General features: G+C 38.2%; 2 protein-coding genes across 3 annotated transcripts in view; one reads left to right on the forward strand and one right to left on the reverse strand.

Moving 5' to 3' along the window:
- Positions 1-28: 28 nt before the first annotated feature.
- Positions 29-26,415, reverse strand: part of LOC116299265 (coiled-coil domain-containing protein 150) — a 33,712-nt gene continuing 7,325 nt past the window's right edge. The window contains exons 7-27 of one of the 2 annotated variants that reach the window (XM_089029629.1): positions 25,935-26,027; positions 20,940-21,008; positions 19,869-19,961; positions 14,768-14,851; positions 12,733-12,783; positions 11,500-11,556; positions 10,414-10,476; positions 10,001-10,129; positions 8,868-9,037; positions 7,875-7,968; positions 7,185-7,354; positions 6,934-7,060; positions 6,486-6,692; positions 6,020-6,088; positions 5,346-5,443; positions 4,409-4,472; positions 3,940-4,026; positions 2,592-2,671; positions 1,910-2,018; positions 1,407-1,541; positions 29-242 (exon numbers count right to left, since the gene is read on the reverse strand). In XM_089029629.1, the coding sequence (XP_088885755.1) occupies positions 174-242; positions 1,407-1,541; positions 1,910-2,018; positions 2,592-2,671; positions 3,940-4,026; positions 4,409-4,472; positions 5,346-5,443; positions 6,020-6,088; positions 6,486-6,692; positions 6,934-7,060; positions 7,185-7,354; positions 7,875-7,968; positions 8,868-9,037; positions 10,001-10,129; positions 10,414-10,476; positions 11,500-11,556; positions 12,733-12,783; positions 14,768-14,851; positions 19,869-19,961; positions 20,940-21,008; positions 25,935-26,027 (2,118 nt within the window). In that variant the 3' untranslated portion in view covers positions 29-173. Of the gene's footprint in view, positions 243-1,406; positions 1,542-1,909; positions 2,019-2,591; positions 2,672-3,939; positions 4,027-4,408; positions 4,473-5,345; positions 5,479-6,019; positions 6,089-6,485; positions 6,693-6,933; positions 7,061-7,184; positions 7,355-7,874; positions 7,969-8,867; positions 9,038-10,000; positions 10,130-10,413; positions 10,477-11,499; positions 11,557-12,732; positions 12,784-14,767; positions 14,852-19,868; positions 19,962-20,939; positions 21,009-25,934; positions 26,028-26,415 lie in introns of those variants that run through there. The other variant, XR_016119731.1, reaches the window with a different exon arrangement.
- LOC116299261 (putative N-acetyltransferase 16) lies at positions 17,940-18,986 on the forward strand. The gene has a single exon (XM_031707892.2). The coding sequence runs from the start codon at positions 17,972-17,974 to the stop codon at positions 18,899-18,901; it is 930 nt and encodes a 309-aa protein (XP_031563752.2). The 5' UTR covers positions 17,940-17,971; the 3' UTR covers positions 18,902-18,986.

Raw genomic sequence — 26,415 nt, forward strand, 5'->3', positions numbered from 1 at the left:
AGTATTTTTCTATGAACCTTAGAAAAGTGTTGACTATGTATGAATAAATATATAATTTTTTGACGTAAAAAATACTAATATATTTCCTAGCCCCCCGACCCTATTCCTGGGACTCTGCGAATTCTTTCTGATATGGTCATGAGAAGTCGTGTGTACGTTTGCTTTATTCGACCTTATCTTGCAGATCTCCTTAACCTGTCTACCTCTTGTGCGAGGTCTTCCATGTGACGGGCAGTGGAATCCTATTTAACCGAATAAACAACAAATAAATAAATTATACAAATACGTTTTTCAAGCTTCACCATGTTATACGTTCTCCCTGTTACACTACACATTCACATAATTATGTGTGTTTAGGGGCATACGTTCCTGTCCCCATATATTTACAATTATATTATAGAGCTATTTCAAAAAAAGATTGAATACTGCATACTGAATAGTGCATTCCAAGACAGCAGTGCATTGTGGGTCTCGTTAATTTGAAATCAAAAGTACATATACAACAACTAACTATCTACATATGGTTAGTATATCGTTTCAGATGGAATACACTAAAAACAAAATAAATAATCATTATTAATCCTACTTTAGACAATCCTCTTTTACTCAGACGAAGGACTAGCGTCCCAAACGTCAGTAAGTTTTTCCATCTTTTCACGGTGTATAATTTACCTTTTTATCATAACTGTTTCATTAGAAACACCGACGCAGCTCACACTAGTTTTTAGCTAGTTATCTCTACTTTAGACAATGTCAGTATGACCCACAAAGCACTTCGGTCTTGGAATGCACTTTTTACAATAATTTACAAATTCCTCGCGCGCTGATTGGTTATTTTTTATCATCAATAAGAGGACAGACAGATAAAGCTGACGTCAACGAGCGCGCGCTCTTTCCGTTGGTTGTTTTGGTCGCTAAAAATGAGAAGTTTTTATCGTTTTTGTTATTGTAAAAAACAAATTGCCATCAGATTTTTATGTGTCTGTCCTTATTGACAATAAATTGCGTCATCACATTGTCAAAGTAGTATGCGGATCCACTCGGCTACTCCTCGTGAATCCACACTACTTTGACAATGTGATGACGCAATTTATTGTCAATAAGAGGACAGACACATAAAAATCTGATGTCAATTTGTTAAATTTAGTATGCAGTATGCAGTATTCAACCTTTTTTGAAATAGCTGTATAAGGAAAGGAAAGGAAAGGAAAGAAAATGTCATCTTTTAACAAATAGACCTCTTGCAGTGACGTCATAAAAGGACAAGGAACGCCAAGCATATATCATTTTGGAGGGAAGAGTAACCAGCGCTCTTCACGATTATAGTATACAGTTTTATGCGGTATTTCTTGCAGCGCAGTTAGCAATAACGTGAGACAAACGAATAAAAGTATTACCCTTCGTACCTGAAGTCGCTGTAGTTTGAGCGTCGTCACATCGCTGTAATCCTTTTCTGCCTGCAGAGCATGCTTCATTCCCTTAGTTTCCCAGTAGTTCTCTGCCACTTCACTACTCAGTTGACTGACAGCCATTCTACTGGCCTTAAATATACAAACAAACGATTATTCGTCTTGGTACATTGTTTTCCCATTACAGACCACGTGTCTTTCCTAAGAGTATCATTTCTTTGTTTGTGTCACGGTTGCACATGAGAAGACATGAATATGGATACAACTCGAATGAATATATGAAGGAATTAAGGAAGTAAGAAACTAATGAACAAACATCTCTAAAATCAGCACATTAAAGACATTCATGTTGTGAAGACATATGAAACGATCACGCACTTGACATTTGTTAAGCCAATCACAGAGCACCAGTCAAAAAGTGATACGTTCGAAGAAGCATTGAAACGACATCTCAGCTCCATGCCTTCTAGCTTTTTTTATATTTTATTTGCATCCCTTACCCTTAACACTTCTCTGGCCTTCTCTGTCTGTTCGTCTACTTGTTTTCTTTCGTCTTTTAGTTTTCTCTGCTGTTCACGGTTTTCTCTTTCAAGTGCGTTTTGAAGTTTCCTGAAGTTCACAATACAGCATGACATCAATGATGATAAATTAATTTATAGTTTTCAAAAGACAACCAGGGTAACTAAATAAAAACTTAACCGCAGGGCATGGCATGGCCCAACTGGCTATATACCATGTCAGTCATTAATCAGAGACGCATTCTCTCTTTTTTCGCGTGACCCATAATGCTTTCTTATGGTAGTCAAAAATGTACTTTGAGCTTCTTTGCCCCTGAACCTATATTTGTTTATAACTGTTTCATTTAATTTGTATTTAAATATCAAAATAGGTATTTTCAACATCGTCTGGTCAGATTTCTGCGTCATAAGTGGGGTTTACCCTCTGTTTACACCTCAAAAGCGCATATTATTAAGTGTAAATAATCAAAGGTGAGAATCAGAAAGCATGTAACAGTCTACTATTTTGTTCATAACAAAGAGGATGATGATGACGATAATGACGATGATGATGACGATGATGATGACGATAATGACGATGACGTTGACGATGATGATGATGATGATGATGACGATAATGGTTGTTGTAGTATTGTAGTGATGATACACGTGGTGTGTTTCTTACTTGGATCGAGCAAGTTCAGCCTGGAGATCTTCGAATTTATTCTTAAACCATTTGTGTGCTTGTTTTAGACTCTCAGTAACCTAGGATGAACATGATTGGTTAACAATGTATTTTATAGACCCCTCGCATGTGACGTCAAAGCAGCTAGATCTGGGAGTCAAAATAAAAGAATTCCCGGCCATTATATTGAGGACTGAAATCTTTTATGATGTTAATATGCTCAATAGGCTTTTGCAACAAACAGTCACAGCTGATATATCACTTTGATAACGAATCAATTCGGCCAAAGGTCCCTTGGGGAATCGAAAGTATCTTATAGGGGAAAAAAGGATTTTTGAAAAGGGTTTGGATATAACATTAGTAATCCAGCAAAAAATATTTAAATAAATAAAGTCTAATTTCTTTTGCCATCCAGTAACAATCACATGTCAATCTATTTCTCAAACGCCTATATTGTTGTCTGAAAAAAAAACTCCTTCACTACGGACAACAAAACTCAACGCAAGTTAATTTCATTTCATTCACAGTATTACTATTAGAATAAAAACCGATCAAGGGAAGTCAACCATTACCGGCACCGGCTATCTTTAAAACAGGTAACGGGGAACAACCTTTTGGACTCCAACATTGAATCATGCAAGTTTTCATCATTTTCAAAAGAGGAGTCATATGTCTTCGATGAACCGCCATGGTACTCAATAGTTTGACATGTTCCTGGAAATCCTCAATCAGTAGATGGTTCCGGCGAAAGTCGTTTTAGCCAATCACAACCAGTTGCCGTATGATCAAAGAGACCCCAATAATTACATTTGTCAATCAGATTCTACTGCCTGTAATCTAACCACATCTGTTAACCTCAACTAGCCCCGCCGAGGGGGAGAGAGAGTCTCGAGGGTCGTTCTTCAAGATATTGTTTTACGCAAAGACCATTTGCTTGGTATCTCTGTCATTTTTTATTTAAAATATCGAAATGATTGTCTTTGTTGCGACTCCATAGATATGGTGGGCTCAAATAAGTACGTTTGCCGGACTTTAATAAAATAAATAAATAAATAAAAGAGATTTGTTTACAATATTGTAACGAGAAATATATTTTACCGCGTAGAAATTTTACCAATTTCCCGTCCCCCGTTCCCCGTTCAACAAAATAGGAATAATAAAAAAAATTACGGCTTTGTTAGAAATTACGGCTTTGCTTTTGTGGTAGAAACGTTTGAGAGGAAGCGGGACGATACCCCCCCCCCCCCTGCTACGCCCCTGCTTACCTACCTTCCCTATCCAGTTTCCAAGGGGGGGGGATGGAGGTAGGGAATAGTTAAGTGCTCGTCTCTTCCTCTTCGGTACATACCTGTTGACTTTCATTATTGGCGTCCACTAGTTTCTGTTCTGTTTCTTGCCTCACGGAATCTATTTCTTTTTCTCGCGTTTGAGCTTTCTAACGAGTTGAAGGGAAAATTTGATTGAGATATAAATACACGATGCAATATATATATAATACATGCAGCTTGTTGTATGTCGAATATCAAGCTTGAAATGCGTTGTATTCAAATTTAAATAACGTCTGCACAGATTTTTTTTAAATTGTCTAACGTGCAGGAAAAAAAAAATCCATATATTGATAATGCTGATAGCATTCGCATCGCCCATGCATTTCCGAATTAGCAACATGCAGCAAAACCTTCAACCTTTTTTTGAAACAGCTGCATATCAAAACTTTGCAATGCTAAACAAATGTTTGTACAGATAATACAATCAAAACCTGTTGCTCTAGGCCTAGACATGGTTTTGATGTACACTGGTAAATTTACAGAACGAACCTTTAAACGCCTCTCCAGATCTTTCCGAAGGTTCCTTTCTCTATCAAGATCCTTTTCCTTTTCTCTGAAAAAAAAAATGCAGTCAAAATTTGTCTTATATCTAGATAATGGTACGACAGTTTTTTTTGTTTTTTGTTTTTTTTTGTTTTTTATTTTTTGTTTATTTATTAATTAATTAATTTTTTTTAATGTTTTTCTTTTGTTTTTTGTTTTTTGCCGGTTTACTTCGCAATTGCCACTCTGGTTCACAGAGCCTACACGCTTTTTGCCCTTTGAGAAATGAAGGGCCATGTTCCAAGACTTGGAACATGGCTTTTTCTGAATCAGGTTTCATTGATGGTTGCTTAGTTTTAATTGTGTTTCAGTAAAAGGAACGCGGGCGTTTTAAACAAGAATGGGTGATGCACTATAGCCCCTGTAGACCAAGATTCCCTTATTATGATTGAGATGTAGTCTTTTATAACACTTATTCAATAAAGTCACACATAGAAACATGTGCTTTTATAAACATATATAATATTAAAAATACAAAGCACATCTTATAAACCATAGGGTAGCATCTACGGCAAGGTACAGGGACCGCGGAGCTTAATTTTGAATTGGGGGTGGGGATAACGACCGCCGAAGGCAGAAACCCGTGCGAAAAAGCTTTAAACTGAAACCTTTGGAAGTGCGATTTCTAGTGTTTTGAGGGGTATTTGTCACATATTTACTGCATTGGTTGTTGATAATGGCATTTTTTAGTGGGCTATAGCCCCGCAGCCCAACCTCCTCCGAGGTCCCTGAGGTAGTAACATCATCATCACTTAAGGGAAATAATATCATACCTGCACCCACATACCTACGCGTAGGAATTTACTAAGACTCTCGCCAGCAATGCAAAGACCCAAAGGGCCTAAAAATGAGATATCTAACTGTAATGAGGTATGTAACTTACTTGCATTCCAGAACTGTTTTCTTCTGCGCATCTATTAATGCTCGCAGCTCGTGTTGAAGATCTGAGACCTTGGAGACGAACTCTTCTATAGTTTTGGCCTGAAACCGAAATCCAACAAAAGACAAATCCTAAGCTAAAAAAATTGAAAACAAAAGTAAAAAAATCAGATGTGGAAGTCAAAACCTAGAGATCAAAGGCTAAGTACTGGTTCACACTTCAACATAAGTATAAACATAAGCATAAGAAACATAGTATTATTGTAATTCTTATGCTTAAGTTTATGTACGCCCGGTTCACACTTTGGATTTCACAAGCAGAAGCATAATCATAAGAAAATGGAAAAGTTTCCTTTCCTTATACTATTGCTATTGCTTATGTTTATGCTTTGTGCAAGACCGGTTCACTGTTAAAGTGTGAACCAGCCCTAAGGCAGTACTCCCTACCAGAAAAACATCACAGCTAGTAGTCAAAAACAACAGTCAAACGGAGATATATCTCAAAGGGAAGTCTGGTTTTTATAGACCTCTTTAGCTTGAGTAATGTGTTTTCCCATTTCAGACAACATGCCATTCCCTAAAGTATCATTTCCGCCTTTTTTACGGGTTGTGTATGAGAAGACACATGAATATGGATACAACTCAAACGAAGAATTTTACTCCCAAGAGAATAAATACCTGTTCTTTATTCTTGCGGACGTATTCCGTCTTGACTTTTTCCATCCTATTTACTTCAGCCTTAAAATTCTAATATCAAAATACGTAACAAACATTATGCACTACCTTTAGGAAAGACGTGGTAGTTGAGGAAAAACCGGGTAGCAAGTGTAGCCTTTTTGGTTTGTGCGCAGCCTTTTGAGCTATACTGAAGTCCGCGGTTCGATCCTCGGGGTCTCGAATTCTCTCTAATCAGTGTGGCGTGCAGCTTTGAATGCTCTTAAAACAGAGAACTGATGGAGAGAGGGGGTAAAGTGCGAACCGTCGGCTCCCTGGGATACCAGCCACGTAGCTGAAGGAACTACCGACGTTAAATATTATAGGTACTTTATGTTTACTTCGTTGGGGTCCCTGTAGTGATCGTTGTATCGATCAGCGCGTAGCAGTGAATACAGTGGTAAACAATCACTTCTCAAAAGCACAATACCTCGATCGTCGTCTTGGCCAGCTCCTCTTCATTACCCTTGCTTTGACTCTCTTTTTTCGCTTGGTTTATTTGCTGTTTCATATTTTTTAACTTAATTTTTGCTTTCTCTAATTCTTGTTCTTGTTCTTTGACACGGTCTTCTAGTTTGTGTTTCTCGTCTCTCAACTGGGAACACGTAGCAATTGCTTCTTCTATTTCTTTTTTAAGCTAATGATACAAACAAAATCAAAAACAAAAGAATATTTTTCAACCTTAGAACAATAAAACATAAGACACCGACAACAACCAGTCAATTGTTTAATCATTATTATATAGTGGGTGAGGTAGGTAGGTAGGTAGGTAGGTGGGTGGGTAGGTGGGTAGGTAGGAAGTTGGGTAGGTGGGTAGGTAAGTAAGTAGGTAGGTGGGTAGGTAAGTAGGTAAGTAGGTAGGTAGGTAGGTAATTTACCTTTGACGTTTCTTTCTTGCTTTTTGCCTTTATTTCCTGTATATCATTCTGTGCCCTATCTGCTACCTCAGCAAGTCTTTCTTGCAAATCAACCACCTCAAAATGTGTTTCCCGAACTCCATGCTCCCTAAGACGTAACAAATGAAAAAAATAAAAATAAAAAATACGGCGAAAAAAAAACAACAAAACAACAACAACAACAAAAAGCAAAAAGATAATTTGGCAAAAATTATTAGAACTTTACAAGTTACCTTTCCTTAAAAAGCTTTTCTAGTTCAACATCTTTTCTGCCCAGTTCCATCTGAAGATCTTCTGCTGTGCTCTGAAGTTTCTTATTGGTTTTCAGAGCACGTTCAAGTTTTTGCGTCAAATCTTGAATCTCGTCCTTTGCACTTTTCAGAGCGCCACGCAGAGGTCGCAGCTGATACAATTGAAAATAAAATGTCGGTGATAATGATGTTGGTGATTTTTTTAAAAATATTTATCAATTAACAAGATCTGTTAAGTTTGCTATTTATGATACTTTGTAAGTTGTATTCATTATTGTTTGTTTATATGTATAGACAACTATAGATAATTAAGTGTAAATGGTACAAATTAATAGTAACTAAAAAACATTGATTGTGATGATGATGATGATAGCGATGATGTTGTTGATGGTGAATATGTTGATAATGATGGTGGTATTGCTGTGATGGTGATGGTAATGGCTATGATGATGATGATGATGATGATGATGATGATGATGATGATGACTGACTGACTGACTGACTGACTGACTGACTGACTGACTGACTGACTGACTGACTGACTGACTGACTGATTAAAGATAAGTAACTGTGGTCTGATGCCCATGGTCTCCAAGGCCCAGCATCAATAAACGGTGTTGTACCCTGATTTGTGATACTGGTTGGTCAGGTCATCAAATTGATATCATTCACCTCTCTTGTCTCGTTATTTTCCAAGCCATCGACTTTATTCTGAAGGTTTCTAAGTTCATTCTGTAGACTTCTCACCATTTCTATCGCAGAATTCCTGGGAGTGAAAAAAGGGCATGGGCTTTGTAACAGTTAAACATAATTAAGTAGTAAGGCTACAACAAATTATAGTCTCTCATCTGCACTACCCACTTGTAACAGCCTTCAAGTATTAGCGTAAGTATGGAACGCCGATACTGCCAAAAGCATTGCCGTTATCAATGACTTGTTCAAATGGTAATACTAGGTATCGAATTATACACACCATAGATTGCGTTTCCGTAAATTAATGACAAGTTCTTTACCATAGTATGTCGAGAAATATTTTTATTTCAAGTTTTAAGATTTCTCGACGAGAACTAGATGAGTAAAGGAGGGCTAATTATGGTTATGGATGGTTATAGATGGTGATGGATGACGTCGATAAATAGAGAACTCGTGGAGTTCTCGCCGAGAAATACAGAGAACTCGTCAATTTCTAGTCGAGAAACAGAGAAATCTCGTCGGAGTTGTCGTCGAGAAATAGAGAAAAATCGTCGAGTTCTCGTCGAGAAATAGATGAAACCACAGGGAGCCCAATTTAGATTAAAGTGAATGGTGAAAATAAAATCGGAAAAATTAAATAAATATATATATTTTTTTAATTCGAGACCAAGATAATGTCCTCCGTAATGCGAAAGAGCAAAAAAATCAATAAAAAATGCACTAGAACAATATTTTTCGCGCGCGCCTTTGTTTTCCTATATAATTTCCCTATGGTATCTGATGTTGATCCTATGTATATATATTCTGACAATTAATTTTTCCGATTTTATTTTCACCATTCACTTTAATCTAAATTGGGCTCGCTGTGATGAAACTCGTCTTTTGTTTCTTCTTTTGCTTCCTTCGTTTTATGAGTTCAACTTTCTTGCTATCTTTTTTTTTAATGGGTTAAGCAACAAGATTCTAACTCACTTTTCACGTATGGTAGACTGTAATTCAGCGTCTCTTCGTCCTAGTTCTGTCTGCATTCTTTCTAAAGTCATCTGTAGCTCATTATGGGAAGCCATTAAGCTGTCCATGGTGGATGACAGGCGATTGTTGTTGTCACGTGCTTCATTGAAGGATTTTTGGATAGACTCGATCTGTGTAGAAAACAATGTAACACGTATTAAGGCCAGCTGAAAGTGATGTGAGACCGGGTAAAATAAGAGAAGGGCAAATACATATTCGACAAGACCAAACTATAGTGATCATGATAATGAAAAACTAAAGTTGCGCATGCGCGTGCCATGACCGTGATTGCACCGTGTCCCTGCATTCCGAGCATGGATAAGCATACCGATCAGCGTATCATATGAGGAATTCAATGTTTTGTTGTTGTTGTTGCTGTTGTTGTGGCGTGTGCGTGACATGACCGTGATAACGCAATCCACCATTCCAATGCTAATTCAATGACAGGGAGTCCAATATATTTGTTCTACGGTATCCTATGTCGTCGATTTGTCCGAATACATACAAGATACCATAACGGAATTACTCGGAAAACGACGGCGCCCGCGCACACAAAAAAATGTCTCACTGCATTTTTGACATCGTCGGTGTTAGTGCAGTTTTCGTATGACTGTGAAATGTTCACGGCACGAACACGGCCATGACACGGCAAGGGATACGAATTTACTCTCCATCCAACCAAATACCCGGAACACCGGAACACAGCATAAACACGGCGCGGATACGGTCACGTCAAGATCACGGCAATGCCAAACCAATCACATTGCGCGTAAAAAAAATCGGCCAATTAAAATTCTAGAAAACATCACTGTCACGGCACGGCACGGCACGCATACGACACTGAGCTTTTACAGTCATACGAAAACTGCTCTATGGAGGACGGCGCTGTCGCGGTCCTGTCACGCACATGTCAATTAAGTATACTTAGCTTTCACATTTTGTCTAAGTTACGTTTAGCAGTCCAATCACTGACGATTGATTCATACTTATAGTGTTTTTTTTTTTTATGAGTGTGAAAAGTATGAGCGAGAGATCCTCTGGAATCCAGGGTAAGATAACAGATAAAGCTCCTGCATTCGTTAGTAGTTGCACACCTTGTGTCTGTTGTTTCGCTCCATATTTTCTGTGTGGTGAACCAGCTTTTCAACTTCTCTCAATGCATCTTCACGTGATTCCATCACGACTCTTAACTCGTCATCTTTCCTGTCACTTTGCATTTGAAGCTGAAATACGAACATGACCGGTTACGTGTAAAATAGGTAGCTCAGATAAAATGTAAAATCCGTCCGACCGCCCGTTTGTTCATTGATTCATTCAATCAATTGTTCTTTCATTCTTTCCTTTATTCGTACATTCGTTCGTGCGTTCCTTCATTCATGCGTTCGTGCGTTTGTGCCTTCGTTTGTTTTTCTCTACATAGGCCTTTTAGGTGTTAGATAAATATGATGCATTGTGGTCTAGCTTGGGTACTAACAGGAAATGCCAATGCCTGTGTCATATTTCTCACCTCTCGTAATTGTCCCTGCAGAGACTGGACCTGTAGTCTGCTTGACTGAAGTTCAGAAGAAACCTTTAAAAAATGTAGTCATTGCACTTATAAGTTATCAATAGAATACAGCCGGGTTAAACGTTGGCAAAAAGATGCAGTATAAGCAGTGTGAGTGATATACAGTGTGATTGACGTGTACAATGTATTCTTGGAGTGTGGAAACGAATGCGTGGCGGATAGTAATATAAGGAGGGAAGAAGGAGGAAGTAAAGTCGCGATTACACGGAGCATTTTTCTCTGCAACTTGCCTCACAACGGCGTTGCAACACAAGTTGCATGGATCATTGCAACGTATAACCTGCAGCGCAATTTGAAAAAAAGAATGTTGCGAGACAAGTTGCGTTAATAGTTGCAAAAAGCAGGACTGGTTTCTACTTTTGGCAACATTGAGTCTCCGTTGCACCGTGTAAACAATCTTGCAACTTGTTGCGACACAAGTTGCAGAGAAAAGTGTTCCATGTAAGCCAAATTCTTCGCATCTAACACGTTATTTGGTCAAGTTTTTCAGGAAGAACCATTTTAGTACAAACGTTAGAAAAGCTTTACATACATTTCAAAACAAACCTCACTCATTGGTTATTATAAAATATGAAACGAGCTTAAGACTGCACTTCCATGAGGCCCGATTACACGGAGCAATTTTATTTGCAACTTGTCTAGCAACGGCATTGCGACACAAGTTGCATGGAGCATTGCAGCGTGTAGCCTTCAGCGCAATATGAAAATAAAAATGCTGCCAGACAAGTTGCAGCAGTCTTTGCGAGATGTATAAAGTGTCTCTACTTTTGGAAACATTGCGTCTCCATTGCACCTCGTAAACAATCTTTCAACTTGTGTTGCAACGTTGTTGTGAGACAAGTTGCAGAGAAACTTGCTTCGTGTAATCGTGCCTGTAGCTGACTTTAGAATTTCCTCATAACTTGTTCAGTCAATACCTCGTTGTTGTTCAGTCCATCGTTCGCAATGTTTTTATTTATTTATTTTTTCAGTTTCTAGCCAAGAAACCCCTCATCTCAAATAAATTACATTACTCATGTAACTCACCTTATTATAGGAATTTTGAATTCCACTATTTTCTCTTTTCAACTGATCGATTTCCATCTGTTTGAAAATAATAAAGTTTAGTTGAATTTTTTATTCATAACAAAAAATTGCATAGAGATTGCATAGTTCGGTTTTATGAAACCCTAATAAAAATAGATATTAATATATTTCCTAAGGGCAATTTAAGGTTACTTGAGACCTTCAGGAGTATGTTTCGTTTAAACTTTCTCTACGCAACAAGTTAAACAAAACCCCATAAAAATAGATATCGTTTTAAAGGTCAAATTAGAAAAACGTTTTCAAATAATAATATTTTCGAAATCATATTAAATCACCTTTAAAAGGATATCTATTTTTATGGGGTTTTGTTGAACGTGTTGCTAAGAGAGAGTCTTACAAAATACTTACCCCTGAAGGTCTACAGTAACCTTAACACCCTTTTTGGAAGCGCAGGAATCGTAATATTGAATTACTAAGCCGATGATCAAGTTAAAATCGGCGGTGTATGCGATGTGTATGTTTATTAATTTTTTTTTCTTTCTTTTTTTTCATTGAAAAAGATAGACTAAGGCCCCGTCCACACTATGCCGGATAAATTTGAATCCGCAACTTTATTTATCCGGTTTGGCCTTCCGTCCACACTAGTACGGGCGAATCCGGAACAAATCTTCACCGAAAACGGAACTTTTCGAATATGGTCTCCAGAGTGGAACAATTTCAAAACGCCAGCTAGCCGTATTAGTGTGGACGGAGAACATTTCGTGCCCGATTTTTTTCGAATACGATGACGTCATGATTGTCATGGGAACATGGCGGGAAGGCTAAAAATTCACCGCGGGCTCAATTTCAGCTTCGATGCACATGCTCAGATGTGCAATTAAGCGTCTTTGCCGCCTCTGATCGGACTACTGTGGACGCGAAACATTTTATCCGTTTTTATGTGCGGACGGAAAACTTTTTTTTCGGCTTTGGTGTGAAAGTTGCGGATTCAAATTTATCCGGCATAGTGTGGACGGGGCCTAAAAGCTACTTAGCGACTCTTCGATCATAAACATAACCATGTTTTTGTCCCTAAGTTACCATGACGACAGTTCTAAACTAAGACTCAAACAAGATGATGAACGACAATTTGATTTGTCGATAACTATGTTCCTTTTGTGGACAGAGCAAGAAAAAGGTGTTTTATTTTCTAAGTAAAATTGCCATAATAATATTTTGTATAATGCATCGTACCTTCAAATCATTCATAGAAGTAACGTCTCTCTGTAGATGGTCCACTTTAGACTGAAAAAAATGTCAAGAAGAGACAACGGTCAATAAAGATATTATTTGTTGTGAGTGAATGATTCAGCAGTAATACCATAATATAAAGGCGCTGAAATACAAGACACAAAAACGTCCAACTTGTCGCGCAACATCGTTGCGATGCAAGTTCCAAAACAATGTTGCTGTTTTACACCCTATCCATCCAACTTGTCACGCAACAAAATCTTTTGTTGCAAGTTGGGAAAACGTGTTGCGAAAAGTAAAACGTAGATCAACTTTCTGCAACAAATTTGCGATTTGTTGCTCGTTTTTCATCACTCGTCCAACTTGTCATGCAACATTTTATGTGCAGAAGTGGCCGCCATCTTGAATTATGTAGCTTGTACCCAATCAGCGTGCAGAATATTACCGTGATTACCGCAGAATATTACCGTATTTGTTGCGTGACAAGTCGGATAGATAGGATGTAAAACTAGTAACATTGTTTTCGAACTTGCATCGCAACAATGTTGCGCGACAAGTTGGACGTTTTTGTGTTTCGTATTTCAGCGCCTTAATACACGGTGTCCACCCCAACTTCATAGGATTGATTGATTGATTGACTGATTGATTGATTAATTGATTGATTTCCAAAGTAAAATAAAAATAAATATTTAAAAAATGGTTTGATTGGATACATGATTTCAAAAAATGATTCATGGGCAAAAGATCCCATCGTCAGATTTTTTTAAAATTTTGCATGATGAAAGTACATTAGACTAGAAGTAAAACGAGCAAATAAAAATAGGGGTCCCCGAATTCCTTTAGCTGTCAGAACGTGTGGAAGTTCACTCTTATTACAGTAAAAATGCGCGAACAACATAAACATGGAACGGTGTCTAAAAGAATTCATATTTTTACTGAAAAAAAAAACTCATAAATAGGTAGTATTTGAAGTTGTGCTAAAAAATTTAAATATAAAATGTTTTTGGGCTACAAGTGTGGATTTGGAGCTTTCGCGTTACGTGAAATTCTATTCCAATTATGCACAAAATATGTATTTCGATTTGATCCCATTGTCTTTTTTTTTTTTTTTTTTCCTTTGAAGTTAGGTATTACCGAGAACGTTCAAAGACGAAATAAAAAGGGCAAAGTCCCCGACTTTGTTTGAGGGCTATAAGATTAAATACGTTTTTTAATGATATTTTGCTTATCACATTATTGGAATGACGTCATCACGATGAGCGCGCGCTCATTAAATTCATGCGTAGAAAGGATGCACGCGAACAATGCCCATGAACACAACCAACCATATTACAAAGTTAATGAGTGTCGGGAGATTCAAATGCGGAGAAAATGGCTAAATCAGTTTAGGAAATCTTGAAAGCGGCTGTTAGCATTTCTATGAAAAAACTTTAAATTAATGCGGCCTTTGAAAGATTAAGCTTTAAACAATCACATGGGACTTTTTATACTATCGGATTCATCTCACTCTTTAGTTACGCTGTTACCTGTAAGGTGTTTTTGTCGTATGCTAGTTTACGCGGTTACCTGTAAGGTGTTTTTGTCGTGTGCTAGTTTACGCTGTTACATGTAAGGTGCCTTTGTCACATGCTAGGTTACCTGTAAGGTGTTTTTGTCGTATGCTAGTTTACGCTGTTACCTGTAAGGTGCCTTTGTCATATGCTAGTTTACGCTGTTACCTGTAAGGTGCCTTTGTCGTATGCTAGTTTACGCTGTTACCTGTAAGATGCCTTTGTCATATGCTAGTTTACGCTGTTACCTGTAAGATGCCTTTGTCATATGCTAGTTTACGCTGTTACCTGTAAGGTGCCTTTGTCATATGCTAGTTTACGCGGTTACCTGTAAGGTGCCTTTGTCACATGCTAGTTTACGCTGTTACCTGTAAGGTGCCTTTGTCATATGCTAGTTTGCGCTGTTACATGTAAGGTGCCTTTTTCGTATGCTAGTTTACGCGGTTACCTGTAAGGTGCCTTTGTCGTATGCTAGTTCACGCTGTTACCTGTAAGGTGCCTTTGTCATATGCTAGTTTATTTTTTGCTTCGATCATTTCTTTCATGGCATCTTCAATCTGTTGTTGACTTTGCTGCAAATCACAAAATAAAATAAAAAGAATAAACGTATATTTCTCCCCGACCAACTTGCCAGTTATAGCCCTACGGAAAGGAAGAATAACAACCTCTGCTCGATCGCGATCGCAGGCTATGGCTTCATGATTTATCTAGTGGGGGGAGGGGGGTATGGAGATTTTGAGGGGGGTCACATATTTATTCCGTGCCATTTAGGGGGAGGCTAGCAAAAATACCACATTTGAATGAATGTTATTCATTAATAATAATAACAACAACAATAATAATAATAATAACAATAATAATAATAATAATAATAACTGAGAACAACTCTGATCCTAAATACCCCTGAACCGTCATGTAGCCCATTAGAAGAACCGGAGATAAAGATCAAGGGAATGCACATCAAGAAACACCTTAAGAAAGCTGTAAATGAAGAACTCGTGGGGAAGGTTGAAGATCAACATTGGCAAGGAAGTCTACTGAAAGCAAGATGGCAGGATGATCAATTAAGTCATGAAGTTTGCTTTGCATGGCTTAACAAGTGGGTAAGCGCTCCTACCCATTGTATTGCAGGCATTATGGAATTGTACGAACAGCTAACCCCAACGAGAGTCTACACCGCCTACAAGACGGGAACAACAGACAAGAATAATGTCACATGCAGAATGTGCGGCGAGGGTTACGAATGTCTGGCACATGTACTGGCTGGATGTCCGTCTCTTGCACAGTCCAAGTACCTGGATAGACACAACGCTGCTTTGAAAGTGTTTTTCTTTGAGATGCTAAGAGATCTCAAACTGGCAGTGAGAGTACACTCCCATGGTTTTCTGATGTCAAACCCAAACCCCTCTACAAATCAACTGACGCTGAAGCATACTGGGATGTACCTGTATATACTGACCACATGTATGTACGATCTAATCGTGTGGACGCGCGTTTCATCGACCACAATAACAAGAAAGTACTCATGGTGGAAATGAGCTGTCCGTGGGTTAACCGAGAAAAGAAAGACAGAGAAGACGAAGAAGTATGGAGCACTTAGACTTGAGCTCACAAAACAACACCCACGATACACGATCTTGCAAGTGAACCTCATTTTGGACGCTCTTGGAGGATGGTCTAAAGAGATGGAGCCTGAGATGAAGAATATTTAGGACATATAAAGGACATTTCAAACATTCTAAGTATTTAAACTGCATCTTAAGAACATTAATAATTGGTTTTAAGTGATTGTATATATTATTAGTCCTGTCATGCTGGTAGGTTACGAAATTACGCCCTATCTAGCTTACCTAATTAGCATTCAAACGTGTTTACTGCTGATAATAATAACAATAATAATAATCATCATCATCATAATAATAATAATAACAATAATAATAATCATAATCATAGTTCCGCTTTATTCTTATAAAGTATTACGCATACTGAAAGTTTAAATAAACGAAGATAATAATGAAGAGAAAAAAAAAAATGAAGAGAAAAAAATGAAGAGATTGTAAAGAGAAAAAGATAAATAGTTACAAGTTAAACGCAGATTTAAATAAATAAGTTTTCAATTTAGACTTGAATAACGAAAGAGATGATTCAGTACGTATAGCAGGTGAAGAGAGTTCCACAGTTCAGGGGCACACACAGAGAACGCACGATGATCATAAGATTTTAGACGATAGTTTTCACGATTGAGCAGTAAGGTTGAAGACGATCGAAGATTTCTAGTAGGCTTGTAGAGGGTGATTAAGTCAGATATATAAGAAGGAGCCAAGTCATAGAGAGATTTGAAGGTCATTAGAGGGATCTCGAAGTATGCGATGAGTGACTGGAAGCCAATATAATTGAATCAGGATTGGAGTGGTGTGGAAGTGTTTACGAGAGCTGGTGATCACGCGAGCAGCAGAAATAATGTGACTGGGAATGCCAAAAAGTAGATAGTTGAAGTGATCAAGTTTAGAAGTGACGAAAGCATGGACAAGTGTTTCAGTTGTTCGAGACAGGAATATTCTTATTTTGGCAATGTTTCGACGATGATAAAAGGCAAATTTACAGATGGAATTAAGGTGGAATCAAACTAATTCAGAGCAAATTTTGGACAATTTTATTCTCGCTCCCTCGGCAAAACTATTACGTCAATTTAACTGGATTTTTCATATAATGTACTTGCATTATCCTGAATTCTAACAGTGTATTTTATTTTAAGATTTTTTAAATGTTTAGCCTTTTACGGCCGAAAATCAAACAGTACAATTTTTAGATTTTGGCTTTTTCTCCTCATACCCAGGTACGATTTTTCTAAAATTTTCAGAATCTTTTTATCTAGTACTATTGCAGCCTGTGTATAAATTTTGATGGAAAGCCTTGGGCAGAAAAAAAGTTATGACGCTGCTTGAAAATTCGATCCAAAATTTGAAGCATATGGAACATTGCGCTTTAGAAACATTACCATTGAATGGATTGCCTTGAAGTTTTCATATATCTATTTCCAAGTATTGCGGATGAGCATTGCGAAAAATCAGCATCAAATCTTAAAAATTCATTGAATAAATGTTTTTTTTACTAATTGTCGATGTAAACCTCAAAAATGAGAGTTTTGCTAAAAATCACATTTTCGCCGTTTTCTTCAAAATGGCTCCAAGTTTTTTCTTTAAACTTCCTACATCAATAGACCAGAGCTTTATCTAAATGGTAGTGAAATTTCTACAGCTCGTCCTATGCAAATCATATCACTATTAAAAATATTAAAAATATTAAAATATTAAAATTTCCATCATCTTAAGCCTTTCAAATTTCGTCCGCCATGATGGTGTACCAACTTGGAACACCAAGATGGCCGCTCCATACATTTTAACAATGAAATGCTTTACAGCCTCGAAATTTGGCCAGAATATGTAGTCTTGAATGCTTTACAAGATTATGAAACTTTTATTTCATTATAATGCGAATTTACGCTTTTGAAATTCATGATGACGTAGGTGAAAACCAAGAATAGGTCTTATTAAGAATTAACCCAGGATTAGCACTAATCGGGCTTTGAACAACTGGGTCCTGACGCGTAGATAAAGTTAGTCATCCAGAAAGCTAAAAGGTTTGAGCTGATCCCTGCATTAGATATCCATTTGTCTTAAATTGTTTAAACGATGAGCAATCAACTGATCCTCCGTCTTGCGAATGAAGACGACTTTGAACAAGTTCTTGACATTTCTCGAGGTGTTCACGAAGGTGAAGACTATCTTCAGTTAACTTTTCACGATTGGTTAAAAGCTCCTGTAAAGCATGTTCTTGTAGGCGAAGTGGAAGGCAAAATGATTGCATTACAAGTGGTGAATATTATGCCTGATAAAACAAAGTGCTTCACACAAGCTCTTCGTGTTCACCCCAAGTATCGTGGTAAAGGATATGGCTATCAAATGGTGTTGGCCGTAGATGACTTTATACGTCATATTCATCCTAAACTCGTTTTGAAATTTTACACTGCTGTATCTCTCGCAAGAATTGCCATCTCCAAACGACTACGTGACAAAGTTATTGCTGAATGCGATTTACACCAGGTACAAATCACCGAGGCCTGCCATCTTGGAGGTTCAACAGACCTTTCATTAGTCTGTTATTCTAAAGAACACGCTGCACAAGCAATTCTAAACCCAAACATATCTCGCCTGTTTTTTGGTCGAAATATTCTAATGATTGACTGGCTTCCTTATGAAGCAAAACAATCGAATATTGATCTGATATTTAAAGACGATGATAAAATGTTTGCAGATTTCAAGCTTGATGAACTTAATTCTAGAGAGCCGAAGTCCTTCAGCCATGGCCGTCTTTCGCATCGAGAGAGCTCAGTGATATGGTCTTGTACCATATACACAGACAACCAGAAGTTGTTTAAGTTGCATTTAAAACAACAATTAGTAAGCGCTACAGAAGCGATTGGAAATGAGTTCAGCTTATGCGTGTTTTATCCGAAATGCGTGTCTTTAGATGGAGAGAAAGTGCTGAAGGAACTTATTCAATTAGCAGAAAACCTTAGCGTTAAAAGTAGCGTTGTGAAATTGTTTGAAACAACTCTGTGAACCATGACAAATGCTAATGATGATGTAATCGGGCGTCAGTGTTTTAGCTCTCAATTCTCTTTAGCTATTCAAAATCCCCTTTGACTTGATCTGCTCTTACTATCTTTGGTAGGTAAGAGCATATAAGTAAGATCATAAGTTATCTTTAGACTTACGATCTATGTTTTACTATCTTTAATTAAACTCTATCTTTAGTTCAAAGTCTGTTCAAAGCCCACTTTGACTTTATCCGATAGGTGCACTTTTCTTATTTTATTTGTTTGTTTGCGATTCCAAGATTGACTTCATTTGGAATAGAGAGTGTACGCTGTGAGTGTGACTTCGTTCAAGTCCAAAAACCTTATTTCAGTACGTTACCTTCCTTTACTTGATTGCGTTTTTGATATTGACAGGTCTTGTACATGGTCTGCTTTTTAAGAATGTCCCTGTCATAGAGGTTATCCTCATAAAGTACACTAGTTTTATCTTAATGAACTTATTTTTCCATTCTTATTTTATATTTTTACGTACAATGTTATATTTTTGCATATATTTTTACGTTTAATTATTTCAACATTTCATGAGGTGGTCACCTCTCATGGGTCTCGTGTCCCGTTCGTGACCTTCCTTTCTGGGTAACTATTAGTTTTTTTCTATTCAACACATTGTAATATTAGTTTCCCAATAAAGCTGTTTTAAAAAAACCATGTTGATCGTGGCTCTGTGTGTCTAAAAAGTCCGTTTCATGGATACCGTGGTCATCATTGTTTTCTCGTCAAATAGTGTTATAGGAACAAAAACGTATAACAACGAAAACGTATAGCAATAAATAGAAAGAAAAGATAAACAAATAACGAAAAATGGAGGGAGATTGATAGAAAGGGGATGTGTGTTGGGGGAGGGGAGGGAGGGATGATCAACAAATGAGTACTAACCAGACAAAACTTCAACCTAACAGTTCTAAAGGGAGAATAACTGTTGTCAATACCTGATGACTTTGGAGTTCAAGGATTTTGTCGAGTTGTTTTTGACTCTCCCGTTCAAGTGCATTTTTCTTTTGCTGAAGATTTTCAATTTGGTCCTAGAAAAAGAAACATAAATCAAACAAATATTTTCCTCCCTTCAATCTAGAACATGTTGTTAAAGTTATATAGATCAGCGAGTTTCCATTATCTTCGTTCCATATTCAGTTGAACAAGCGGGGATTGCGCCTAAGTATGAGGTGGGAGCTGAGAGACCTTCCCTACTTCCAAGGCAGTTCAAATCGTTGTCCATCCTAACTAATCCTAATTAACCATAACTTTCCGAGGATGGAATGTAACTGAGGACGGCAAGTGTACAAGAGAAAAACAGGGAAGCAGTCTATCGTTACAAATGCACATATTTTTATTACAACCACGTGACCCCGATCATTTGCAAATGTGGACAGCTATTCAAAAGGACTGCCGGATTCTACTGTACAAGCTCTATTGGCTGTACAAGCTTTATTGGCCGTATCATTTTATCAATACATCGTTCGCGTTTTTTTAAGACTTTATTTAACGAGGGTGACATACATTACTGGTGACCCAGTAGTTTCCATTATGGCCCTCCTACGATTAATAAACTGAAATGAAAGATTAAATGAACATAAAGCGTGTTAAGAATCCCAACTGGCAAGGAGGCAAACCAGTTGGCTATTAACAAGCATGGTCGAGAAACTGAATCGGAATCAGGAATCGGAACAAATACAGTCTCAGCTAGTGGCCACAGCGGGACTCGAACCCGGCACCACCGGATGGCGAGACCTACGCTATGACCACTCGACCATGCTGCCTCCTATGCCTCCTGCCGACCATGCTTACTAGAGGTGTGTGAGCGATATGCAGATTCGACCGGCAAAAGAGCGAAAACACCGACTTACTCATACAGTCTACTTACAAACAAGACTAGAATGGATATGGGAACTGGGTGTTTTCAAACTCCTACCCAAAACCCCTTGAAGGAAGAGGTTATAATCGGTCTTTTAGTGTCCGATCACGGTTTGTCTAAAGCTTATACCTCAGCAACAATAACTTACGTGTGCATCATTCAACTGCTTCACTATTCTGTCTCTTTCTTGCGTGAAGCCATTAACAGTTTGTTCAATCTAACAAAGAAAACAAATAAATAAACCAAAAAATTAAAGGAAAAATAGTTACCGTTAAACAACATAATTAAATACCCTTTGACTTATGCCCTTGGACCACCCCTTGGATAGCGCTATCCGACGGATAAATTCTTATCCAGTAGATAAATTTCGATCAAACAATCAATCAATCAATCAATCAAACAATCAATCAATTAACCAACTTTATTTAAAGAGGGTGACATATTAACCAGTGAGTTATCGATAACTTACGGCCCTTACTCAATTTATTGGATAACACCATCTATTTATGATTATGATTATGATTATGATTATGATTATGATTTATGATTTATATAGCGCCCTTTAATATGTGGATATAATCAAAGGCGCTTTACTTGGAGTTGTGAATGACATATTGCTTTATGCAATTTACAAGCATGAGAGATGGTTAGTAGGAAGTGTAGGCACTGAGGGTGGTCACTGCCAGGGTTTCTTTTTACGTCCTCAGTGGTTCTTTTATGTCCCCCATTTTTACTGTAGGTTAGGAAGGGTTAGGAGACAGGGCCTACGGTTTAAAGTCCTTATCCGAGAAGACTTGAAGGTCTAACCATTTGCAGATATTATTACAAAGGCAGCACCTTCTCCTCAGTTATTTTAAGACCCTGAGTGTTGGTCCGGCCGAGGCTTGAACCACGACCTCCCGCACAACAGACCGATGCTCTTACCAACTGAGCTAATCGGGTGGCGGTTATTCATTCATTTATTTACTGGATAAGGATTTATCCATTGAATAGCGCTACCCACCCTTCGTACAACCGTGCCCATGATAATTCCAACTTACTAAGTAAACATTTCCCGACCTACTTCCATCACATTCATTTATACATCCTTCCCTCTTTTTCATCTTTCTTCTTTTTAATGAAATCGACTTTGTTCGATTGTTTATAGAGGATGACACTTGCCAGTAATAAACCCCTTCACAGTTCCCTGCACCATCTTGAAAGGTAGCCGTGCCTTTGCATCGAAGCGAGACGAACGGTGAGCTTGCAATGATAGAGTGTTAGAAAAGGTCTCTTTCATCGTTCGTCTCACTTCGATGCAAAGGCAAGTAGTATAGGACGCACCGCACGACCCCGGTTTTTGCGGTGGATTTACTAATATTGCGGTGGATTTACTAATTTTGCGGTGGATTTACTAATTTTGCGGTGGATTCGAGTATATTTGCGGTGGATTTAATTATGTTCTAATATGTCACGCATTACGTGTATCATATGCGGTGGATTATTGCCATGACGACCAATTGACGCCATGAGTTTATTGTTTGACAAGTTTGGACAAGTCTTTTGTTTACCAATCCAATTTATAGAGCGCAGAGATTTTGAATTTTTAACTCCAAAACTCAACCAACCAAGCAAGCAAGCAAGACCTAAAAACAATTTACTTTTGAGAAACGCAATGGCTACGTTATTCCAGTTAGGCTCTCGAGGATATCACGCTACCGTCAATGAATTCAAAGGACTAATGAAAATTTGATGACTATTGTATCCAACACAATGCACTTAATGACTCATAAACGATAAACAATAAGACCTACTAAGTTCTTCCTAGTTATGCAAAAATCAGCTGAAAATGATTAGTTCTGCCGTTTATCTTGTTCTATATTATATAAACAGCGTTCATTCTATTTCATACTGGACCGTAGTACAATGACTCTAAAATTCCCTAGCATTCAAGCTTATTAATGCTGTCATATCTCTTTTCCTTCAATCATTTTTGTCACGTGATAAATAAGACACGGCATCAAAACAATTTTATGAATGCACAAATCTACAAGAAGCCCATATCCAATAAGCCTGAAGCGAGATGACGTTTTACCCCCGTCTCTAGACCATAATCCTTTTCACACTGCTGTTGTTCTTTAATTATGACTATTGTTCCTGTACTCTCTAAGGAATCAAAAATTTTAATATGAAAGAATTTTTAAAACTATTATGGTCTATAGAGGCGGGGGTAAAACGTCATCTCGCTTCAGGCTTGAAAAACACAGGAAGTCCATGAGCAATTCTTATTCCCATAGGCAGCCCATCCAATTTAGCTATTGAAAAACACAGGAAGCCCATGGCCAATTCATATTTCCACAGGCAGCCCATCCGATTTAGCTATTGAAAAACACAGGAAGCCCATGGCCAGTTCATATTTCCACAGGCAGCCCATCCGATTTAGTTATTGAAAACCCAGGAAGCCCATGACCAATTCTCTTTTCCACGGCCAAGACCATTTGAAATACCAAAATTAATAACTGATTTTATAATAATCTTATATCTGCTTATTTTTTCTATGATTGAGGGTCGATGAGAGGTCGATATGAGGTCTATGAGAGGTCGATGTAAGATTACCTCCTCTCCTCCTGCTATCAGGCTATCAATAGCTTAGCTATCAGGCTATCTATAGCTTAGCTATCAGGCTATCGATAGCCTAGCTATCAGGCTATCGATAGCCTAGCTATCAGGCTATCGATAGCCTAGCTATCAGGCTATTGATAGCCTAGCTATCAGGCTCCTCTCCTCTAATCCTCCTCCTCCTCTCCTCCTCCTCCTTCTCCTCCTCTCCTCCTCCTTTCCTCCTCCTCCTCCTCCTCCTCCTCCTCTCCTCTTTCTCCTCCTTCTCTCTTCCTCCTCCTCCTATATATGAAATGATAAACTAGAACTATGAGTGCATGAAATTTTATAGCGCATAGCCGAGTAGCTAAGCTATTGTTAACCGGATACTTTGATAGCTAATAGTTCTAGTTTATTATTTCATCCAGAGGAGGGGGAGGAGAGGAGGAGGAGGAGAGGAGGAGGTGAAGAGGAGGAAGCGGAGAGGAGGAGGTAATAGCTATTGATAGCCAAGAAGCTAAGTTATTGATAGCCTGATAGCCAAGAAGCTAAGCTATTGATAGCCTGATAGCTAGGCTATTGATAGCCTGATAGCTAGGTTATCGATAGCCTGATAGCTAGGCTATCGATAGCCTGATAGCTAGGCTATCGATAGCCTGATAGCTAGGCTATCGATAGCCTGATAGCTAGGCTATCGATAGCCTGATAGCTAGGCTATCGATAGCCTGATAGCTAGGCTATCGATAGCCTGATAGCTAAGCTATAGATAGCCTGATAGCTAAGCTATTGATAGCCTGATAGCAGGAGGAGAGGAGGTAATCTTACATCGACCTCTCATAGACCTCGCATCGACCTCTCATCGACCCTCAATCATAGAAAAAATAAGCAGATATAAGATTATTATAAAATCAGTTATTAATTTTGGTATTTCAAATGGTCTTGGCCGTGGAAAAGAGAATTGGTCATGGGTTTTCAATAACTAAATCGGATGGTCTGCCTGTGGAAATATGAACTGGCCATGGGCTTCCTGTGTTTTTCAATAGCTAAATCGGATGGGCTGCCTGTGGAAATATGAATTGGCCATGGGCTTCCTGTGTTTTTCAATAGCTAAATCGGATGGGCTGCCTATGGGAATAAGAATTGCTCATGGACTTCCTGTGTTTTTCAATAACTAAATTGGATATGGTCTTCCTGTAGATTTGTGCATTCATAAAATTGTTTTGATGCCGTGTCTTATTTATCACGTGACAAAAATGATTGAAGGAAAAGAGATATGACAGCATTAATAAGCTTGAATGCTAGGGAATTTTAGAGTCATTGTACTACGGTCCAGTATGAAATAGAATGAACGCTGTTTACATAATATAGAACAAGATAAACGGCAGAACTAATCATTTTCAGCTGATTTTTGCATAATTAGGAAGAACTTAGTAGGTCTTATTGTTTATCGTTTATGAGTCATTAAGTGCATTGTGTTGGATACAATAGTCATCAAATTTTCATTAGTCCTTTGAATTCATTGACGGTAGCGTGATATCCTCGAGAGCCTAACTGGAATAACGTAACCATTGCGTTTCTCAAAAGTAAATTGTTTTTAGGTCTTGCTTGCTTGCTTGGTTGGTTGAGTTTTGGAGTTAAAAATTCAAAATCCCTGCGCTCTATAAATTGGATTGGTAAACAAAAGACTTGTCCAAACTTGTCAAACAATAAACTCATGGCGTCAATTGGTCGTCATGGCAACTTCACAATACCTACCCGTCTTTTTATGGTAATAAGTAATAAAAATAATCCACCGCATATGATACACGTAATGCGTGACGTATTAGAACATAATTAAATCCACCGCAAATATACTCGAATCCACCGCAAAATTAGTAAATCCACCGCAAAATTAGTAAATCCACCGCAAAAACCGGGGTCGTGCGGTGCGGCCTATACTACTAAGGCACGGCTACCTTTCATGATGGCGCAGGGAACTGTGAAAGGGACTATTAAACTGGAAAACTCGTGGTCGTCTTTTAACGTCTCTCGGGATCGCCATTTTAGTACATGGTCATGCGAGCCTCTTTTCCATAGAGCCTCTTTTCCTAGCCTGCGTCACATCCGGCAGAACATTCCGGATGTGACGCAGGCTACTCTTTTCCATTCACCCTCTTTTCCATTCACCCTCTTTTCCATTCACCCTCTTTTCCATTCACCCTCTTTTCCATTCACCCTCTTTTCCATTCACCCTCTTTTCCACTCATCCTCTTTTCCATTCACCCTCTTTTCCATTCACCCTCTTTTCCATTCACCCTCTTTTCCATTCACCCTCTTTTCCATTCACCCTCTTTTCCATTCACCCTCTTTTCCACTTATCCTCTTTTCCATCGACTCTCTTTTCCATTCACTCTCTTTTCCATTCTCCCTCTTTTCCATTCACCCTATTTTCCATTCACCCTATTTTCCATTCACCCTATTTTCCATTCAGGTTCTTTTCTATTCACCCTCTTTTCTCCCGCGCCCTCGGTTCTTTCTCTTATTGAAGCTTTGTACAGTAGTATTCAATATCAATACCGTATAATACCTCATCAAGTATTTGCGTTTTTTCCTTCATAGCGTCTTCTTTTTCTCTTGTAACTAAACCTATCTTGTCTTTTAATTGTTCTATCTTGAGCTCCTGAAGAGCAAAATCAGGAAGATAGAAAGTTAGCCTGCATTGCGGCCCTCAATAATAGTGGGATCCTCCGAATCCCAACCTCATGATTATTGCCGCTACGGAAGCAAATGGAAAGTAAAACAGTCATAAGAACTTTGAAAAACATGTCTCACATTCGTAAATCCCGTCCCCATACAATTTTGATTGAAACAATTCTCATCGAATACGAGGTTCTAAACCTTTGAAAAATATTTCACGCATTAAAAATAATTTTACATATGCGCGCACGCATTTTGGCATTACAGTTGCCGCCAAAACCATAGGGAGCTCCATCAGACCAAGCCAAGGAGATCCCATTTGGTCTTTTTTTTTTTTTTTCGTTTTGTTTAATAGGAGCGCGCATGGTATG

Source organism: Actinia tenebrosa, unplaced genomic scaffold, assembly GCF_029948245.1.
Source record: "Actinia tenebrosa isolate PJP-AT-01 unplaced genomic scaffold, QUT_ActTen_1.0 PGA_scaffold14__42_contigs__length_11649687, whole genome shotgun sequence".
Lineage (NCBI taxonomy): Eukaryota > Metazoa > Cnidaria > Anthozoa > Actiniaria > Actiniidae > Actinia > Actinia tenebrosa.

Excerpts from the sequence above, each read along its gene's own strand:
- LOC116299261 (XM_031707892.2), top strand. The coding sequence starts at position 17,972 with ATGAGCAATCAACTGATCCTCCGTCTTGCGAATGAAGACGACTTTGAA.